At 34.6% G+C, this 21,413-nt stretch overlaps 1 protein-coding gene across 1 annotated transcript in view; it reads left to right on the plus strand.

The window, feature by feature from the left end:
- Window positions 1–3,191: 3,191 nt before the first annotated feature.
- Klp31E (kinesin-like protein 31E) overlaps window positions 3,192–21,413 on the plus strand; it is a 70,501-nt gene continuing 52,279 nt past the window's right edge. The window contains exons 1-2 of the mRNA XM_073083621.1: window positions 3,192–3,489; window positions 5,755–5,808. Of these exons, the coding sequence (XP_072939722.1) occupies window positions 5,771–5,808 (38 nt within the window). The 5' untranslated portion in view covers window positions 3,192–3,489; window positions 5,755–5,770. The remainder of the gene's footprint in view (window positions 3,490–5,754; window positions 5,809–21,413) is intronic.

Here is a 21,413-nt window from a genome sequence, read left to right on the forward strand (position 1 = left end):
CGTCCGTGGTCTCCATTCTGTGACCTTGGGAGTCCATCTTTCCACCGGTAGACGGCTTAGGTGCCCTGCCCATCTCCACTTTAGTGTAGCAATGCTATCCCCTATGTCTACCACCTTTGTCTTCTTTCGTATGGTGACATTGGGTATTCTGTCTTTGAGGGAGATTCCAAGCATTGCACGTTCCATGGCTCTTTGAGAAATTCGCATCTTTTCCACTATCTCTTTCGTTAGGGTCCATGTTTCAGATGCATAAGTCATGGTGGGCAAAACACATTGGTTGTAAAGCCGGGTCTTAAGGCATTGCGGCATTTCTTTGGACTTAAAAATGTCCGCAAGCTTACCAAAAGCTGCCCACCCTAGCTGGATTCTCCTATCCGCCTCCCGAGTCTGATGAGATTTGCCAATAGAAAGAATGTGTCCAAGATATGTGTACTCTTTTACCCTTTCCACCCTTTGGTTGCCCATGCTCAAGTTAGCTTCTGAACCAAAATTTGCCATGAACTTTGTCTTGGTTTCGTTTATTCTTAAACCAACCTGTAGCGAGGCCTCTTTTAGTTCATTAAGCATTCCACTCAGATCTTCGGTGGTTTCTGCAAATATAACTATGTCATCAGCAAAGCGCAGATGTGACAATCTGGATCCATTGATGTTGATGCCTCGGGACTCCCAATCTAGGGTCTTCATGAGGTCCTCAAGAACATTTGTGAACAGCTTTGGAGACAGACTATCACCCTGTCGTACTCCTCTCTGCACTTGTATTGGGTCAGTGGGTATATGCATTTGCACCTGAAGTGTTGCCTTATGGTATATCTTCCTGATGAGATCCACATACCTTCCGTCTATTTGACATCGTTGAAGTGCATCCGTGATAGCCCAATGTTCGACAGTATCAAATGCCTTCTCGTAATCAACGAACGCCAAACAGAGTGGTTTGTTGTATTCGGTGCACTTCTCGATCACCTGTTTCGTGGTGTGTAGATGGTCTATTGTGGAAAAGCCGCTTCTAAACCCTGCTTGCTCCACTGGTTGGTTGGCGTCCAGTTTTTGAGTCAACCTATTGCACACAATTTTTGCAAATAGCTTGTATATGTGAGACAATAAAGCTATTGGTCTGTAATTAGCAAGATTGTATTTGTCTCCCTTTTTATGCAATATCTTGACAATAGCATTGCTCCATGCATCCGGTATTTCGCCGGTCTCGAGGGCTTCGTTGAAGATGTGTTGTAGCGCTTTCAAAACAGGTGTGCCGCCAGCTTTTAGTACTTCAGTTGTTATCCCATCAGCCCCTGGTGACTTATCATTTGCCATTCCTTTTAGGGCGATTTTAATTTCGTAGAGGCTTATCTCCGGGAGATCTTCAGTAAGGTGTCTTTTTAATTTAGCCCTTTTGTCTTCACTGGAAGTTAAGACTTTCTTTGGTCGTTTGCTAGAGTAAAGCTCTGTATAAAACCTTTCTGTAATTTTGATGCTTAGGAGTATACGAATCTTAAAAGTTCTTGTCTCCAGAAACGGATTTAAAAGGCTTGCAAAGAGATGTTTACTAATATTATAAAGAGGTACCTAAAGTTTGTAACTTTGTTCGTTTGTTTTGTATAGGCTAATCTTCGGAAATAGTGAACCGATCATGAAATTTCTTTCACAATCAGAAAGCTACACTATTCAGAAGTGTTATAGGCTATATTTTATTATGGTTGGTCAAAAAGCGGACGAAGCCGCGGGTATTGCTACTTTCTACGAGTAATATGTCGATATACTTCACAGATTTCACGGGGTCCCATCCTTGCATCTAACATATGGTAAAATAAACCAGCAGACAGGTGGTTGACGAGAAACGCGTTATTCAAGTTGTGCAGTAATACCGTACAGGGCAGTTTGTGACTTGTAACTTCCTAGGACTCTTACAATTGACCCTTTTCCTTGACACAAACTTAGTGATCTAGTTTCACGTATAATAGGCAGTTAGACACTTTTACCCCGCGCATATTAGTAGAATGACCATATACAAGTCTTGGCTTTGATGTTCATAAAAAAAATTATCAATGGATTCGCAGTCACAGACCGCAGGAAAATGATAAAAACTCAAGGATTACTAGGCATTGCCGACCACCACCCTTGTTATAGCTACGCTTGCTAACGACTCTACTCTCGTCAAAGCAATTTTAGGGAAATCTGTTACTCTCGGTACATACTTAACCATTCCAACATGATGAGGAACAAACGAATTTCTTCGAAGCATCCAAATTGTGATGTTGCCGCAGTCGTGTCGTTTTCGCCGACAGCTTGCTCTAAATAATTACCTTTATATCAATTCATCAGGTAAGGTATTTAAATTATTTTTACACTTACGCCATTCAGTGAATTATTTACCTCGATGTGAAAAATATTATAAACCTGCAATCATTTACATTCCTGATACTAGCGCTACCGATACTAGCGCCATCTATTGGCGTTATTGAAAACTTCTTCATTAGCCTTCGTACGAGATAGTTCTGTTAGGGCCCGCAAACATATGTTAATTATGGCGCTGCTATCGCACTCAATGTTACCATTATACATCACTAAAAGTTTCTAAAATGGTAGCATAAACTAAGAAAAAAATACTTCCTTTGTATAAAAAACATATTCGTTATTATTTTTGACGTTCGAAAATTACGACTGTTGAATACCTAATAACATTGCGGTACTAACAAAATAATTTATAAATGTAAGTAGCTCATATGCTATCTTTGTTATTATTATAATTATAATATTCCTAGTATTGTTTTATAATTTGAACCTATTCTTCTATTCTTCTATTCTTCTATTCTACTAATGTATTCTATTCAATCGAACCTATTCTATTAATGTTCACACGAATAAAATATTATAAATACACTGTCTCCCTTTCTCACTGCCTTTCGCACCTTTTATATAATTCTTAACGGATTTTAAAACGAATCAATGATGTTTAAAAAACTGTATTACGTTTTATTAAAATTAAGACAAACTGAAACATTTTTTAAAATATTAAAATAAATAAAACATAAGACAACATAACAATCCATTTTAAATTTAAATAGTAAATAATTTACAGTGAAATAAAAAAAATGTTCGCTGGTAAACACCAATTTGGTAGAAAAGAGAATCTAAAGCTAGCAACATAAATCTGTCAAAACATGGGTTCAAGCGAGTCGATGATCTTGATATTTCTGTCAGTGTCAATTTGTGCGGTTATGGGAGGTTGTTGTCGCGTTTTGTAATCCGGAACCGATTGTTTATATTGCGATAGAACTGTAGAATTCGAATTTAAGTGTACAAAAAGATATCGTTGTCGAAGTTAGTACATTCGAGGTAAAATCGAAAAATACCCGTGTTATTATAACCGCTCTAATTAAGCCACGATAGTGAAAGATGGATATAAAATCTCTAACGATTTAGCGTGTCGGTTTGTTGCGGATGTGAAAGAAATGTGATCTGGTACATCGGAAACTAAGGATCCTACATACCGTTGTAAGTTATGATGTTACGCCCGTAGAGATCATAATAATCGTAAAATTCGACCGTTAGAGCGTCGTAAAAATATAATTCACGTTGCGATGTTATTCTACTTTCTTATCGGTCAAGATAACCTGCCCTTCTGTTGTTAAACTGTTTCGTCTGTTATGATAATTTTTAATTGATTTTGTGTTATAAAAAAATTGCTGTCCTCACTTATTGTGTAATCGTTCAAAATATTTTTTCACTTTTAATTTGTTGTTGAATATATTTTAAAACTTTTATGATAATACAGGTATGGACATGGGTTAAATTTTACTATAGCGATATATAATATTAGGAAATTATTAACACAAAAAATGTAAATTTACAAATGTAAAGATTGTTGTATCATCTATCTACTTCCCATGGTTAACCAATATGCATGTTGTATGCAATATAGTTTATAATTAATAAACTACTTAAAAACTTAATCTTTAAAACATTTTATAATTTGAATAGTCTATAGAATTGATACAATATAATTCTAATTCTTATTAGAATATATCTCTTGAAGAATATGTAGTGTAGAACGTATAATGCACTTGTTTACAAAAAAAATGTTCTACTAAATATAACATATAAACTGTAAGGTAGTAATACAATCCTCAACTTTTATACTTTTATATGAGCAGAATACATATGCTGCTCTATTAAAATAACTCTGTTTCTGCTAATTTTCTTTCTAAGAGCAGAATTAATGCTGCTGCTCTATGAAAATAACTCATTTTCTATCTAAAGAAGATGTTCTATATTCTCTACTCTACTTAAGTTTCAGGAGTAGAAATACATGTAATTAATCACTTTTTAGTATGCTTATTCTGTTTTAAATCAGGTGTGCTTAGGCATTAGCAATCAGTAAATAACTATTTCAAGATATAGAAAAGATAATTATTTATGATTAATTGATACAGAACCATTTATAAGTCATTCCTCTATAATATTGAGTAAACAGTAATAAGTGACCTGAAAACGTAACAATTAAAAATTATTTGGTCATTAAGCACTGCATTGTTGTAATCATTATTAATTCATAGCAATTTTCTTTATGAGATTGCTAATTAGAAATAATTAATAAATTGAGGGGGACTCAATAATTAATGAGTTGGAAAGGTGATTCTTTCAAAATAAGTGTGTCATGAGTCAGGAAGATCTACTGTAAAGAAATAAAGACAAGAAAATTAATTGACAATTTTATTTTACATTACTTAATACTATAATTATATGTTATTCAATGTCTAGTCGCTTCTATATTTATATTGAATGTCAAAATAATTAGATCCTAGGAAAAGGTTTATGGGGCTCACGTCCATCCCTTATTTACTTAAATCTATTTGTGAACTTGTAGGGGGCAGTTAAATTTCATAAATAGGACTTTTTTTATTCTCCAACTGAAAACTCATTTTGAAGACTGTCTTGTACCTACTTTCGTCTTTCTTTTTAGGTATTAGGTATATGCTCTTTATTATTGTATGCTTATCTTAGGGAGGGCGACATAATCCTTTTGTAAAGCCTACTGTCAGCTAGATCACGGCCCTTCCAAATGAAAATATCATAATCTTTAGATAATAATGGTATAGACAATAGATACATATTGTATATTATTTAGACTGAAGGTAAATACTCAAGTCAAGGTCTTCAGTGGATGTAGTCAAGTGGCATAGCCTTGAAAAATTAACAAACAGAGTTACTTTCGCATTTATAGTATTTATGTAGACTTAGTGTTTTTGTGAATCATACAGTTTTTGTGAATATTGAGAGTATTGTGGATATTGAAGCAGTGATAGCCTAGTGGTTAGGAACTCGGCCTCTTGATCAAGGGGTCCGAGTTTGAAACCCCAGGCGCACATTTCTGATTTTTCAAAATTAATTATCAATTGCTTAAACAGTGAAGGAAAAAATGTGCATACCTGTAAATCTTTAACAAGCAACTTTTTAAAGGTATGTCAAGCATGAAGTCTACCAATTCACACTTGGCTAGTGCGATAGACGGACTAATCCTTCTCATTCTGAAAGGAGACCTGTGCCCAGCAGTGGAATAGTAATGGGTTGATGATGATAATGAATGTGTGCAATTGCAGTATTTAAATTTTCTGTATTCAATTCCAAATTCATTTCTTTCATTCTTCAATTTCATTTTCCATCTCATATTGATCATTCCATCTCATATCATATTGATTTGATTCAATTTTCCATCTCATATTGGAACTTATTTATCAATGTTATGTATTTTTTTTTCAGGCAGGCAAATGCAGCCATGGCCAGCGATGAGTCCAGCGTGCGGGTCGCAGTCAGGTAGCTATATTCAAGTATTAATTGATACACTCATTTGTCAACTCACTTGATAAAATATACACTATTATTCTAGCCTAGCAGTTTGTATAGCAATGATAGCGGTTAGAAACTCGGCAATTCAATCGGGGGTCTGAAGTTTGAATTCTGGTCATGCACCTCTGACTTCAAGTTATGTGTGTCTTATACTCTCCTGGCCTATGGAAACTAGCGTTAATAAATCCCTTTAGTGCTGCATGACTGACGAAGGGTCCTGGTTTGATTCACGGTTCGACATTCGCCGAATTAATTGTTTGATGTTACTTCTCTTGACACACGTAAATGTTACGTAAGAAAACTTAACACACGAAAATGAAAAGGGAAGATATAATATCAATCCTTATAATATCAAACTCAAAACCTATTAGCTATAGGTAGTTATATGTTTAAAACGATATGTTAGTGCAAACTATATGTCTCTATGTTTCAAACTTTATATATAACGTATGTGCGGTTTTCGTTTTAGGGTGTTACCCTCTTTACAATACGTCTACCCAAATAACACATCGATCCGTCTGTGTGTAATGCCCTAAGTAAATATCGTAGGGTTTGGAAAAAAGGTCAGTTAAGTAACAGCTTTTGGACAAAGGCTACATATTTCCGAAACAAGATAACTTTGATTTCATATATTAATGAACAAGCGGGTTATATCCATAGTTCGGTTTTAGAATACCTGAGATTGATTAATGACTGTTATTAATAATTAATGTATGCAACTTTGCCTACGAAAGATCGAAACTCGGTATTTTATGTCTACTAGATATTGTCAAATTTCAATCTTTGGTAAGCAAAACATTGGATAGATTGATTAATAATAACGGGTCTAATTCTACATCTTAACGTCTATAGACTCATCATTGTGAGCTAAATCTGTTAATGTCGATTAGTTCTAGGTATCAAACAACTGTTCTTTCAACAAGTTTTATTTATTATACTCAATACTTGTATTTTTAAGTTGAAGCTCTCTAGTTGTAAACGCGGCCTTATTTCATTAACACAATGCCAATAAATTATGCAAACTTTACAGTTCGTTAATTCTATTAAAACTTTCGAAATGTTTAATGTTCCAACTTAATAATGTACTCTACATTTATTAACATAGAGTTACTGGTCATACAACCAAGTGAGAGTCGGACTCGTGTATTGTGAGTTCCGTACCAGCATGCAATATTAAAGTTATTGAAATTGTGTATTTTTCTTCATGGATTTCGGGATACTTAATGCAAGGCGTACTCATACTTGACCATTTTTTTAATATATTTTAATTTAAAATTTGTTGTATTATCACCACATGTTGTGCTTTGAGCTTGTACCGTTTTTCAATAGAAAAAATTTAAACACTGAAAAAATATCATTACTGTGTTTGTTTGTATATGAGGTTCATACTACGATAATAAATAAGTTTCAACCTTTGGCAATTTTCATAAAGTCTAGCAGTAATCAGTAATCTTTTACAAGTATTGAAGTAATCTATTTCTTTTACAAGTACATAGGTAAATAACGTTTCATTCTTAACTTTCCTAAAGCTTTGTTAGAAATGATATTCTCGTAACCCACATCTGTCACAGGAATCGCTAAATGTAAGTAAATACACACACAGCAATCTGTATTTGCCGGCGCATTACACAAATGCACGTATTTTCGTTTCACACAATATGTAATATGTTACCGCAAACATGTCACGTTGATATAATATCATTAGTCACCCGTGTCACTGCCGGCGAGTAAACGGAAGACAATGTGTACATTTATCTCTAAAACAAGTAAAACGTAAAAGTAAAAAATAAAAGCAAAAGTAAAATATTTGGATGCTGAAAAATATATATTATGCACTTCTAGGTACAATTTTTTCGCCTTTTGACAAGAATCACAGATTACAAAACTGTATTTAGCACCTGCTCCTTAAAAAAAACGATAACCGCGACAAACCACTTAGCATTAAGTGACCTGTATTAACATTTGCTGACATCATTACTTAAAATATATAAAAAACTCGCTCCTCGCTGCCGATGAGCCAATATCAAAAGTGTCAAACGTTACGCACAATGTAACAGTAGCTATTACAAACACCGTACGAAATGTTGCCAAACGTTCAAATGTCTTGACCCAGAGACATACACCAAAACCAGCTTGTATTGGTTAATTGGCATTTGTCTATAGCTACCTATACTTTGATTGCAGCTACTGGTTAATGAAAGCGATATTTATTCAACTAATCCGGTTGATTATTGAATAGCAGTTGTTAAACTTGTCGCCGATCGGGTTATTAGCGACTAATATATATATTTGTTTTGTTTGCACTCGAAAGCGTGGTGAAATATGTTCCAGACGTCCTCTAACAGTGGAGAAAGACTCATGCTCACTAGAGGTCATTTTAAAAGTCAATCAATCATTTTAGAAGCGAATGTTCGTTTTACAGCACCCTTGAGAAACATACAGAACAATGTACCATCAGAACTGCTACCATAAGGTATATTGGATGTGGCAATGGTACAGAAGAGTGCAGTGACGTCATAAAGTTTTATCAAGTTCTTTTCAACATCGTACTAAAAGGAGTTTCTAACTCCAAATGACTGTACGACAATGTTGCAAATAATCCTCCAATACTCTCGCAATATTTCAAAGGTTTATGTATAATTGTAAACTATTATGTAAATCCGCTTAAAGTAAATCCGCAGGCAATAGGGATAATCTCGTAAACCCGCAGATTTATGTTCATTTAACCCTTAATCGGCTTTATAACTTTATACTTGCTTTACTATCGAAATGGTGAATCCATTGGTATAGTTTTACTTAAGTTTAGTTTCTAATATTTATTAGAAGTAGGTAGGAAAGCGGTGGAATCCTTTGTGGTTCGACTACGGCGGCACCACCGCCACACCTATTTTTGCCTCATAACAGAAATTGTAACGCCTCGGAAAAGTATGTCTCCCGTACCACACCCTTAAAAATTTAATAAATAAAGTGCTATTTTTTCAGTAATGTCTGACTGTATCTCAAAACACTAGAACGACTTTTGAATATGGTGACAAAATGAAAATTGACGCAAAATGTTACATTTCGGTTCATAACCCACGTTACCATGGTACAAAAATTCACTAATTTCGTCTTTCGAACGAACACTGAACATTACACGCCTGTATTCATAGCACCTCTCCTATTAATCATTCTATTATATACGAGTATCTCAGGACAGTTTTTATACGTTCAATTTAACAATTAAGTCGTAAAAACTGTACATAATATCCGCTCTATTACGTGGGCAGGGTAGGTATTTAAAATTATAACAATTTGCGTGGGCGAGTTACGTTAACAGTGTCATAGGAACCAGTATTAAATGTATTTGATAATATAAATCTGTCTACATATTAGGTATCACAGAGTATTTTATTATTATTAGATTTTATAAAGAATTCCTTTAGACACTCAACTGCCCATACTTCGTAAGGTGTATCATTTATGGAGAAGAATATAAGATAATTATAATAAAACTTTTTACCAAATAGTTCCACAAATAAATTTCCATTGGATGACATGAACAGACAAAGGTCTCTACATAAATACTTACCCCAGATAAGAAATCTAAGTTTATTATAACGTGTCCTGACCGAGAACCGAACTCGGAACGCTCTGCGTGTCAGACCACTATTGTCTTGTAAGGCTTTCATACAACATTCTTTTATATTTTCAACATTATCGTTTACCATAAAACGAAACTTTCTAATGAGTTTCCGTGTTGATTCACCATTAATTTTTAACCCTCATGTCCAAACTAGGGGTTATATCCCCATATTTACTTACATTTTTAAATCACCCTGCTGCCATTTGCATTTATGTGCATTGATTTGGCTTCATAGGGGTTTGAAGGGTTGTTCGGTAAAAAGCAACTAAATTTTCAACAAAGCAAATTCGCGATACGGATAATGATAATGTCCGATATATCCTGAATTACATATGCTTAAGTCTAAACATATTAAACATAATTATAGTTAGCAATTCAAAGATTAGTGGACCATAACTGATCATGCACCACCTAAAGTTGTGGGAAATTATAACTTGTTCAATTATTCTACATAGAACATCAACAAGGATTTAAACATGTATGAGTTACGCACGTATGAGTAATACGCAAATATATAGATAGGATGATAATCAGATAGCCACTGCCCTTAGATACGCTCTTAGATAGGTAATACTCGACATAGAGCTCCTTTTAAAGAAATTTTGACTAATCACCATGCTCGACTGTACCTTTTCCTTATAGCAATGCATGATTTGTTTTGTATTTAATGCTTCTTCAACTTTATCCCTTACTCGTCTCCTGCGACATCCACGGGAAGAAAGAGAAAGTGCTGCAATGTTGGCACCATATTGCATGACTAATTATATAGCAATAAACACAAATGTAACCTTTTAAAATGTACATAGATAACGCACCTCTATTTGCTGTTTAGAAATCCGCCAGCCGTGATTGTTATGAAACTCTTCAATTTCCACATACACTTGCGAGTTTAATGTTGATGATACAGACCAATAAAGAGAAAGACACCGCCTTGTATACATTACACTGAATTTTAACCACGAATTGTATTTATGAATAATCTTATTATATAAAATAAAATTTTGCACAGTTTTTTAATGACCCACGATGACATTATTTCCGAGCTTTTAGGGCCCTGTCTTACAGGGAAGCCATATCCACGTCGCCAGCGACCGTATCCAAGCAAAACATATGAAACATAATTATGACAGTCACACCGGCGTCCTGGTGGGATGACGTTACCATGAGATAGGTGTCTTAATGTTGTAATATAACATGACTGATACGACATTTCAGAAATTATACTTAGTACCAAATAAAATTTGCGTGTATATTACGCAATTAAGCTGAATATGTAGCGCTTACAAACGAATCCTTTTTTGGTTGGTGGTTCATCTTTTTTGGTCTAAGGTTGACAGTAAATATTTATTTTATTTCTCGTAACATTTCAACTTATCAAGTAAATGTAGGCCGTGCGATAAATACCGCCGAAACTTGTTTTCGGTAATGAAGAAAATAAACGAGATTTAAACGTCTCTCGCGGTTTCGTAATGTGCATCTAATTACAGTCTCGTTGGTGAACTTTACTCGGGTTTAACGAATCTTCACATTCGTAATATGTGAATGACTTCGAAATACGAATGGCATACGAAATATAAGTGACGAGGATACTCAACACAAGATTTTCCGAATTTTCTTACGATATTGCTTATGCCGAAAAACTTATGTGTGTCTAGATTTATTTTTGTTTCCTTAATAATTTAGAAGAACAAATACTAAATATAAAAATTAACTTCAGGAAAAGACGCACTGCCTCTGTTTCGTGGATTCGATCCCTATTTTGCTCAAGTGTTACAGGAATGTGTTTTTGGGCAGTCGGGTTTTTGTTCTTATAACAAACATAAAATAAAATAAATATTAATATAGTAAACCTGACTACTTAAAATATAGCATAATATGTCGATCACACCACGTAGATGAATCTAACGTCATCTCATATGTTAAAATCCGTTAAGTGGTTTGGGCTGTAAGGCATATATTATATACCTATATTGTACATACATATTACATAGTACATATGCTTAAAAAATATCACCCTGCGCAGTTGGGCAGTATATATTACTGGAAAACGCCAGTGAATTAAGCTTCTTTTTCTTCCTAACAAGTCTAATTCAAGTATGTTTAAGAAAATTGCATGCACAAACAGATATATTCTACATGAAAAAGGAATCACTTGAGTAGTTTTGCGCGCACTTCACACTTCACTTGAGAACTGACGTCACGCGTTTGAAATCAATTTGCCACGCTGGTGGTACCTAGTCTACCTACCTGTCTTTTCCGCATGATATATTTTACTTAATTAGCTTCTCATCATTATGTTAATCCGATCACCCCTTGCAATGTAATAGGTATTTTATTGCAAGAAAGTTTTATAAATCTACATTACATTATTCATAAAAAACATGTACAATACATATATTATAACTACATTTATGTACATACATACAAAAAATTGGGAATAGAAACAATAGTGACTATAAATAAAACAAACCAGCTAAAATAGCCGTGTGAGGCATGGTTCCCAAAACGCTAGCGACGTTCCCTTGCTGCACTCCTAGGCTCAATATTTGGGCGAAGTAACCGCCAGCTCTTTGGTCTCCAGAAGCGAGTCTGGTCGATATATCTGACATAATATCTTCATGTCAGATATGACGAGATGACCATGAACCCATTGTCTCTACTGCAAGCGCCGAAAACAAATATTCAAAAGATTCAGCTTCTTTGTATTTATCTTGTATTTTTTCTTACCAATGTTCCTCGTTAAATCCAACAATTGAATCCAATACCAAGCTCCAACAGGTGTCAATCATGACTCACCGTGATCAAAAGAAATCACATGTCATTGTTTTGATGTTATTGCTGGTCAATAAATCTTGAGATACACTGACTCCATAATATCGGAATATAATAATACATTGAAATACATCGTAGATTTTGTCTGACTATAGGACATTATCAATAATTGTTGTACCCAATTTTTCCCTAAGTCGAAATTCGAAAATATGCTATCTTCCTTCCTTCCATTCTTAGAAAATATATATATTTTTATGTTTTCGGACAAACGTTTTTCCCTGATGGTCACATCTGTTTGGAAATCGCATGTGACAATGTAAAACACAAATTAGTGATCAAACAAAGCTTGGTAGTGATGTAACCAGCGTTCGCGTGTTTGTATGTATTGCCGATTGTCAGCGGCGCCGCATGTCAAAACAAACATTATTGCCGATTTAACGAGTGCGTTTCCTTTACACAGCTTGTACGATTATAATCAATGATTTACCGATTTTTCGCGTAGATTTCACATTGAACAAAAAAAGATTTAGTTCTGTGTATAAATGTTTTTCCGATTGGTCACACTTGTTTCGAAATCGTATGTGACAATGTAAAACGCAAAGTAGTTCAAACAAGGCGTGGTAGTGATGTAACCGGTGTTCGCGTGTTTGTATGTATTGCCGATTGTCACCGACGCCGAGTTCCAAAACAAACATTATTGCCTATTTAACGAGTGCGTTTCCTTTACACAGCTTGTACGATTATAATCAATGCTTTACCGATTTTTGGCGTACGTGTGGCATTGAGGAAGGGTTTAAACTGTTACTGTTACTGGTACTGTTACTGTACTACATTAGTTCATTGCAATGGAAGAAGTTATAAAGATACAGACTACAGTTATGTGCGTTAAAATTAAGTATTTGTATGGCCCTTGTAACCCAGGGTTACAGTATTTCCCTTTACATTTTCCAGGAAAGCTCTCCTGTCCCCTATTTCCACAATGTTGCAACACCCTTTATAATATTTTTTCTTACTGCTATCATTACTACACTATTTAGATATTGATCTACATTCTACTTACATCGGATTTTCTGTATTTACATCTTTCAATCATTTAATGCCCGTTATTATTAATTAATTAATCTATCCAATGTTTTGCCTAGCACCGATCGAAATTTAACGATTTCTGCCTAAATTGTCTTATTTCTATCTTTACTAAGCAAAAATTTGATAGATTGATCATCAATAACTGGCGCGACTATATTTGTCAGTGAAGTCTATGTAATATCATAAAGACGCTATTTATTATTGTAATAACATGATATAAATAATCTGCGCTCATAAGTTTTTGTACGTCCACATGTGTTAGCAGATCACCTGGCTGGTGATGTAACGTTTGTAAAAACGCACGAGGAACGTGTGCTTGATTTATTATCTCCACTCGATCGATGTTTATTAGCACTTCACTAGACATCGCTGTCAAATAATTAATATTTATTCAATTTTCAATAAGTAGGTACTCCAGACGTTTTCTCAGGTCTTACTTATATATTAATTGTTTATTGATCTATTATGGGCTTTTTGATAGCAAAAATATAACGAAGCAATCTATAGTACGCAAAAATATATCTCCTCTAACTTATATATAGATGTTACTTTTCAGTATTTACATTTTTTAACTAACTTATCAATATACGTCAATTATAATAGAAATCTTGAGTAGGAGTTTCATAATCATAAAATTTCCTGTTCCTTTCGCTGCTCCTTTAAAATATCTAACTCAAATGATGTTTCATATTAATTGTGAATAAATAATAGCTAAGAGAAAAGAGTAGTCTGTTCATTCAACGATATCTGTCCTATACGAACAGGTAATCCCAAGGGACATTTATTGCACAATGTAGCCAGAGTCAGCCAGACCTACGTGTCGGGCTACATTGTGCAATAAATCGCGAACAAAATTTTATGAGATCGAGCAAACAAACGTTATGAGCAAAATCAAACATCACTTGCTTATTGATTTTGTCTCAACATCGACTTTGTCGTGATGTAACGCATGAGACAACAAAGCACGTGTGTGCCTGATTTACTATCTGCCACCTGATCGATCGGCACTCATTATTACTTGCACGTCGGCTTCGCAAATGACTGCAGCATTAGTTGGAACTTGAAGCGCATTAGGACACAGGTTTTGCTAAGCACGTTTCGCAGTTAAATATAATGTGTATGTCAACTTAGTCATAAAAAGCCAACCTGCTGAAGGTTTATGGTTAAAACATGAGCTACAAGAGACAAGTGTTTAATTTGAAATCAATCGATGTCCTAACTTGAAGCAACATAAATAAATATCTGATCTGATCTCTACTGTATCTTTTATTTATATAAGTAGGTAGCTATTTATACATCTTGCGTAATGTAACTGCTTGTGATAGCAAAAACATATTCACAAATTGAAAAACACGGTAATTCGAATAGGTAAGCAATCAATTTTGGACTTTTTAAATACTAATGTTATTGGTTTCCCACACATGATTCAATGTTATCAGAAGCATCCTATATTACTATACATAGCAAAGGAGTTTAGACAAATGCTTCATCCTATTAAAACTACAAAAATTACAAGTACAGACATAACAATCAAATTGCAAACAACGGCTAGTATACTCGTACTTGTATCTATCAGACTGAATGTGTAGTCCAGTAGATTAAATTTCACGGAAATTGACTGAGCTCCCCTATCGCCGCGGTAATTGTAGAGACGCGCTGCATTGTCGTCCGTTACTCATTTCATATTACAGTTCAAACAACATCCGTCGACGCGTCTAACAAATAGACGACAGCGACATCTAAATGCATAAAAGGACTATGAATTACATCGCTATATTCCCCACTAACATGAAGATTAAAGAGATGATTTACGTTTCATAACTCATCGGTTGCGTGATCTACAACCTTGATTGATGTCCAATAGAATTTTCCTATGCGACGTGCTCTTTGGTTATAAATAACTGCGTCTTGCGAACCATACAATTATAAACTTGTTAGTGCTGGGTCTTTGGGAAATGTAGTTTGACATCCGTTGCTTCAAACGATGTTTTGGTCATTAGTAACATCAAAGGGTCGTAAATAATTTTGTCGTATCTATAATTTAAATTAAGGATATCTGTAATTAGGATTTGCAGCAGTTGTAATAAATTTAAGACTCATAACGTTGTTTGTATGATCTTCAGTAAGTACTCATAGTTATGTTGATTTATTTATAAATTCATTCATTAATATAAAGATCAATTGTGATGATATTTGTAAATGAAATTCATAAATGACTTTGGCGATCACGAATTTAATATTAAAATTTACTCTTATCTCTTATGTGATCTATGTCTGCACTTCACTGTCTCTTAAATCCATTGTAATTTAGAACGTTATCATCTGCCGTTGTATCATCTATGTCATTAACATCAAAGTCTACAATTCAATCAACTTTGATCATGCTTTAGAAATCGGAGCTAACGGTTGGGAACTTGATATTGTTATTTGATGCCATATGGCGTGTGCATGCGACCCTTTGGACGTAATGTTCTTTTGTTTGGTTACGACATCTACTCGTTGTATTATCACATGTTTCTTTCACTTTACTTTAACTCTTACAATTACTTTTATTAAAACAGCACGTCGTTATTTGGTTAAGTTTAGCAAACTCTTAGACTGAATCTTCAGCTTATTTCACTTTGCATATTAAAGACACTCTCACGATAAAATTTTACATTATTTATACATACGCGATAAATTTATTTCAAATTACCTTCCACCTTTCGCATATCTTAATAAACGCTTTTATCGTCAATTTCCTTTTTGCGGAAACGATTGTAAAGTTATTGTTGGAATGACTTTACAATCAGAACTTTCATTTACAAACAATCACACCTTACACTTCGGTATTTCCTTTATGTAGTAAACAATCGTTAATAAACTGTACGCATTGTTGGAAGTAACTCTTACATTTTATGACAGTGTTGATATTACGTTGTCATAAAGTGAGGAAGTACGTGTATCGGCCGAGGGGAAACGAGGGTCTGATTGATGGTTTAATACTCGATCATCATAACGTTGCTGAGGGCGAGCGGTGACCTCTGCCCTCTAGATCCAATGTTAACAGCACTGCTTATTGCTTTATGTATATTGTATACACTAGTCTCCGCTTGATACGTACACGCACCCCTTTTTTACTTTTTACGCAGGCACCCTAAATTTATACGCAGTAAAAGTATCCTTTTGAAGTTGTTGCGTTAAAGACCCTTTCAGATCTTTTCCGGAGTTTCCAATTAACATAATGATGGATGTATGTCTTTTATAATTCAATAAACCAAGTGAACTTCAAAATGGTTGGGATTTTTAATTTATAAATGTATGTTGAAGATACTAATTTTCTTATTAAACTTTATATTAATTTGTTTCTTTTTATCTTTTTAAGCTTTACAAATTTATATAAACTTTATCTGTGTCTTGATTTATATGAAAATGTGAACACAATAAGCTCTTGAGGTTTGGATAGTTAATTGAGAAGCTTGATTCCTTGCCGGAAACCTACGCATTGAGCTGCAATGCAAGTTGGCACTATTGTATTTCATTATTTGCACTTCCTTTGTAGGCGCGTGTGGGATGAGCAATTGAGTATAACAGTTTAAGCATTATATTATTAAAATATCTAACAGTGAACTTTCTTAAATATATCACATCGGTTATGTGCCTAATCGACTTTTCATCGAAAATGTTTTTTTGTTATTGAAATATTCCACTGCAAGCACGCTGTACGCGTGCCAACAAAACGTGAGGGTGGAGCGTAAAATACAAGTTCAGAAAAATTCTGAAAATCATACCAAAAATATTTTTTATAAACCCTCAACTTCATAAAACTCGTATAAATTCTTTGATAAAAGTTTGTGCTAAATATTGATCCTTGCAAAAAACCAGTTCCGTGTTTAATTTTACAATTGTAACATTTGGACTGACTGATCCCAATAATCAAGAACCGTAGGAATTTCTTGTTCATAACGAAACACCCAGGAAGACAACAATTGACGACTATGACGAAAGTAATACAAATTTATCATTAGGCTAAAGTGTACTGTTATTATTAGAATCATACAATGTTATTAAATGTAGAATATCCTCACGTTTATTTAGAGTTACGCCTTCTTTATATTTTTTACCTAAATTGTTCCCATTATCATCGTCATCAGCTCGTTTTTCTTCCACGCCACACTTGGTGAGGAGTGGCGTGTGGCGCACCTTTGGGCTTCACCCAAGACACGGTCATCGTCATTCCACGTCAGGTTCTTAGTGACCGAAGCGTCTGCGTCATCGGTCCAGACATTGCCAATCATTGCCATCCACTGACAAGTCATCGGTCCAATAGAAAAGTAAATACAAATACCTAGATTAAGATTAAAAGCCGCCAGTATATTTATCATCACTAAAATACCTACCGACAACTTGTGAATCTCCGACAAAAAGCTTAAATCGCACTGTCACTCACAACGCTCCAAAAATAAGAACGTTTAATTTTTTACAAAGCTTAATTATAATACAGTTTTTGTGCGCGCCAAACTCAGTTAAAAACGTAATTACTTGTCTGCAACCGTAACGATTGGTATTTGTTCGTGGTGCTCGATTTTTTTGGTCCTGGAACGAAGTCGAAATGACTGAGAAGAAACCGTGCGAAAATGTTTTCGTTGTTCAAACAAAAACCTATGCTATGAAAGTGAAATTTTGGTGGATTTATAAAAAAAGAAAGCAAAAAGGAACCGTGTGAAAATATTTTGCTGTTTAAATAAAAGTTGCGAACCCAAAGACAAGTAATTAGTGTTTTTGGCACAAAAATAATTAACGCTCTTATGTGGTTAAAGTATATTTTAAGGTTGGACTTCGTAACTTCCTCCAGCATCGCATGTCTTACTTGTCTTGTCTTACTGAAATATTTTTGAAAATCCGTCTATCAAAACAAAATTCTATATTAGCAACTGCACTGCTTACGCTAATTGTAAATGGTGTGGAGTTATAGACATCAAAGTGACGTCAACTGACGTTTACCTATGATAGATAGTTGAATAATTGAATCTAATTCTACTCGAATTTTGGTAAAGCTTCAAAGGTTTAATGCTAACAGATACATTCAAGAAAAAATCATCAAGTCTAAACAATAATTTTTACTTTCCCTTCGCCCAAAGACCTATTATGATAATTGTATGCAAACAATGTTCGTAAGATGTACCTACTCTTTTTCTATTGAATATTCTATGACATTCGTTCTTTAAATATTTTATTTAGACGTGTGGGAGTCAATACCCACCGGAATTGGTACCTATTGAATTGTCGACGTGTTATGGAGTGTTTCAATAGTACTTTGCACTGGGTCTTTGATATGTTGAACGATAAAAAATTCTGATTCTAATATCATTTATATCATACCAATTAAGGTGACTCTTATTCATGAATATAAAATTAATATAATATGAAAACTGTGTGAATATCAAAGTCATTACAAAGTTTTTTTATGTTTTATTGTTTTCCAAAATCATTATAACATTAAAGAACAATAGTAAAACTTTGTTGTTTATTTATCGTCACTGTTACTTGATCTTTCCCATTTTTAATAATGATGAATAATAGCTTGTTTAATAGGATAAATAAAACTGTTCTCTATCGTTGAAGCTGTCCTGGTCAGTACTTAGCACGACCAATTTCATCTTCACCTTCAGCTTATTCCGGTTTGCATAATGATAAGAAGATGCTTTCGAAATCAAAACTTATTCTAGGTCAGAAGGCTTTTAAAATAATGTATGTTGACGATAAGTGTATTTTACACTAAATTTCACCTTTCGCATATCTTCTATTCAATTTAATTTTGCAGGACGCACTTACTTTTTTATCAAAACTTTGATTAACAATCATACCTAACGCTTACTTCTTTTATATTCTAAACAATAGATTCATAGGATTCGGGAATTTCCTTAACATAAATACAGTACATGTTATATAATGCAAGTTCTACCCAGTAGTGTCCGCCGGGCAATCTAGATGTTATGTGCACTTATGCGGCCACATTATTGCCAGTTGGACAAATTGCGGTCGTGATGGCTAACTGACCCAATACACCTCGTTGTACGAAATCCTTCACCTATTTTATGATTGTCTCGTTCAATCACGTAGACTGTCTGCTCATAAATTTAGCATTGAAGAAGAATAGCCAAATGTCGTATGATTTTCCTTTAACCGACATTTTTATTGCACCCTAGGTTTCAAATGTCAAAACTTTTAAAGCTGAACTGAAATGTCTTCTGAAAAGTTGTATTTATCAAATGCGATCTACGTAGTTTGACTGCAGAGGATCCAAAGTGACACGGTTTCTAATAACAGTACTTTTGCCTGTTAAACGCTTCTGTGCTTTTGATTTAAAGACTGTACTACTTACACTAATTTCAACTTATGCTTTAGGGATAGCGACACATTTAACTGACTTCAGTTTCCCGATTTGCGGTTAATTACGGGTGTAACCGTGTACATAAGTGGCGATGATCAGGGCACTGCAAACTTTTTGCGACTCAAACTGTGTATACAACTAAAGATATTTCCAAAGTCCGGAAAGCTATTAAAATTTTCACAATTGGATTCCCATTTACCATAACCGCACACAACTAAGTTTCACTAAAATAATTCCAAATATCAACCAGCTGCCCACGGAGCTTCGCATTTAATTGTATAATGTATTCGAATCCGCAGACCTTGTTGCTCCGATTTCATTTTGCCAGTCCCCCGTGACATTTGTAAGGATAAATGAGAGGTTATGATTTTCTACGTATACCCACGCTGCCTGGTGGCAATTAATGGTGGGCGAGCGGCTAAATATTGAGGCACTATCGCCTACGTACGTTCTACTTAGCCTTATGCTTTTCGTTGGTATTTTATTTCGTCGGCTGATTTATGGACACTGCGGTTTTGTGCAACGATGTTTTGATTGGAAATTTCGCAACTCGCTAATGGATCTTTGAGTCGGAATATAAATTATGAGATGGTATATCCTTTGAGTATATTTATTGTTGACTTTTTATTTATTGCCAAATAAATGTTCCCTTCTAAGTGATGACTTTTTTGGTATTTATCTACATAAAAACGCAAGTAACTTATAACAAAAAGAATTGCGACAGATTTAAAGGCCAATGTGAGGATAAGGAAAAAATGCTTACTCAGTAAGCTTTTTGGGCTCTCAATAAATTGTTCGTTATCGGCACTCACGACGAGTTCACAATGCAGAGATATCATTTTTCGCAGGACATTTAACAAACGCACTGAACTTCATTCAGCAACAAAACGTTTTGATGGATTTGTTAATGCTGCGATTTTTAAATTGCCTTTATACTTTTGGCATACAGTAACGTGTCTACCATATAATATCCTTTTACCAGAAAGAATATTCGATTCTATAGGTGGATTTATCACCTTGTTAAAAAGTACCGGTCAATTCAGTCGCCGTCGCAACGACAGACTTGACAATGCGATATTTATATCGCGATGTTCGCCTTTGTGCGAACGCCTCGACGTCGTGACTCCGTGACTCCAGTGGAAAGCCAAGTCATTGCGCTCAATCATAACATGTTGAGCATTGACTTACATCAACTACATTGAACGGATAAGTGGACGCAACTAACGTCGAAACGTGTCAATCGCTCAGAAAGTTGCTATTGTTACCGTTGGTTCTATTGGCAACTGGTACGCCATTGTACGACTATTTCGGACTAGTTTATCCATTTCGTTCGTTGGAATGTCTCTTTTGATTTTATTTATCTATAGAGACTGTATCTTGATAGAAAGTGCGATGTTGCAAATCCTATCGATAACATGTAACCGTTCAGACGGAACAGGCACTTTCATATTCAAGTGAATATAATATGTACTGATAATTAAATTTTACTTGAAATCTTTGTTGGTTAAGAGTAAGACTATTCACAATGTATTGTAACTCAAAATTACTGTAAGTACTTTCCGTGACTTTACATACTCGAATAATATATTTTTGCGGCATGGCTTGCCAAAAAATTAACCCAGCTGACAAAAAGAAAAATAGCTACAGTAGAGCTAGCATGTGCACTGTGCAGTTCGTTACGAGAAGCTTTCATGTTTCGAACCGGCTGGCTATATA

Source organism: Epargyreus clarus, unplaced genomic scaffold (assembly GCF_041222505.1).
Source record: "Epargyreus clarus isolate Ecla_fem2 unplaced genomic scaffold, WU_Ecla_fem_2.2 ptg000003l, whole genome shotgun sequence".
NCBI classification, from domain to species: domain Eukaryota; kingdom Metazoa; phylum Arthropoda; class Insecta; order Lepidoptera; family Hesperiidae; genus Epargyreus; species Epargyreus clarus.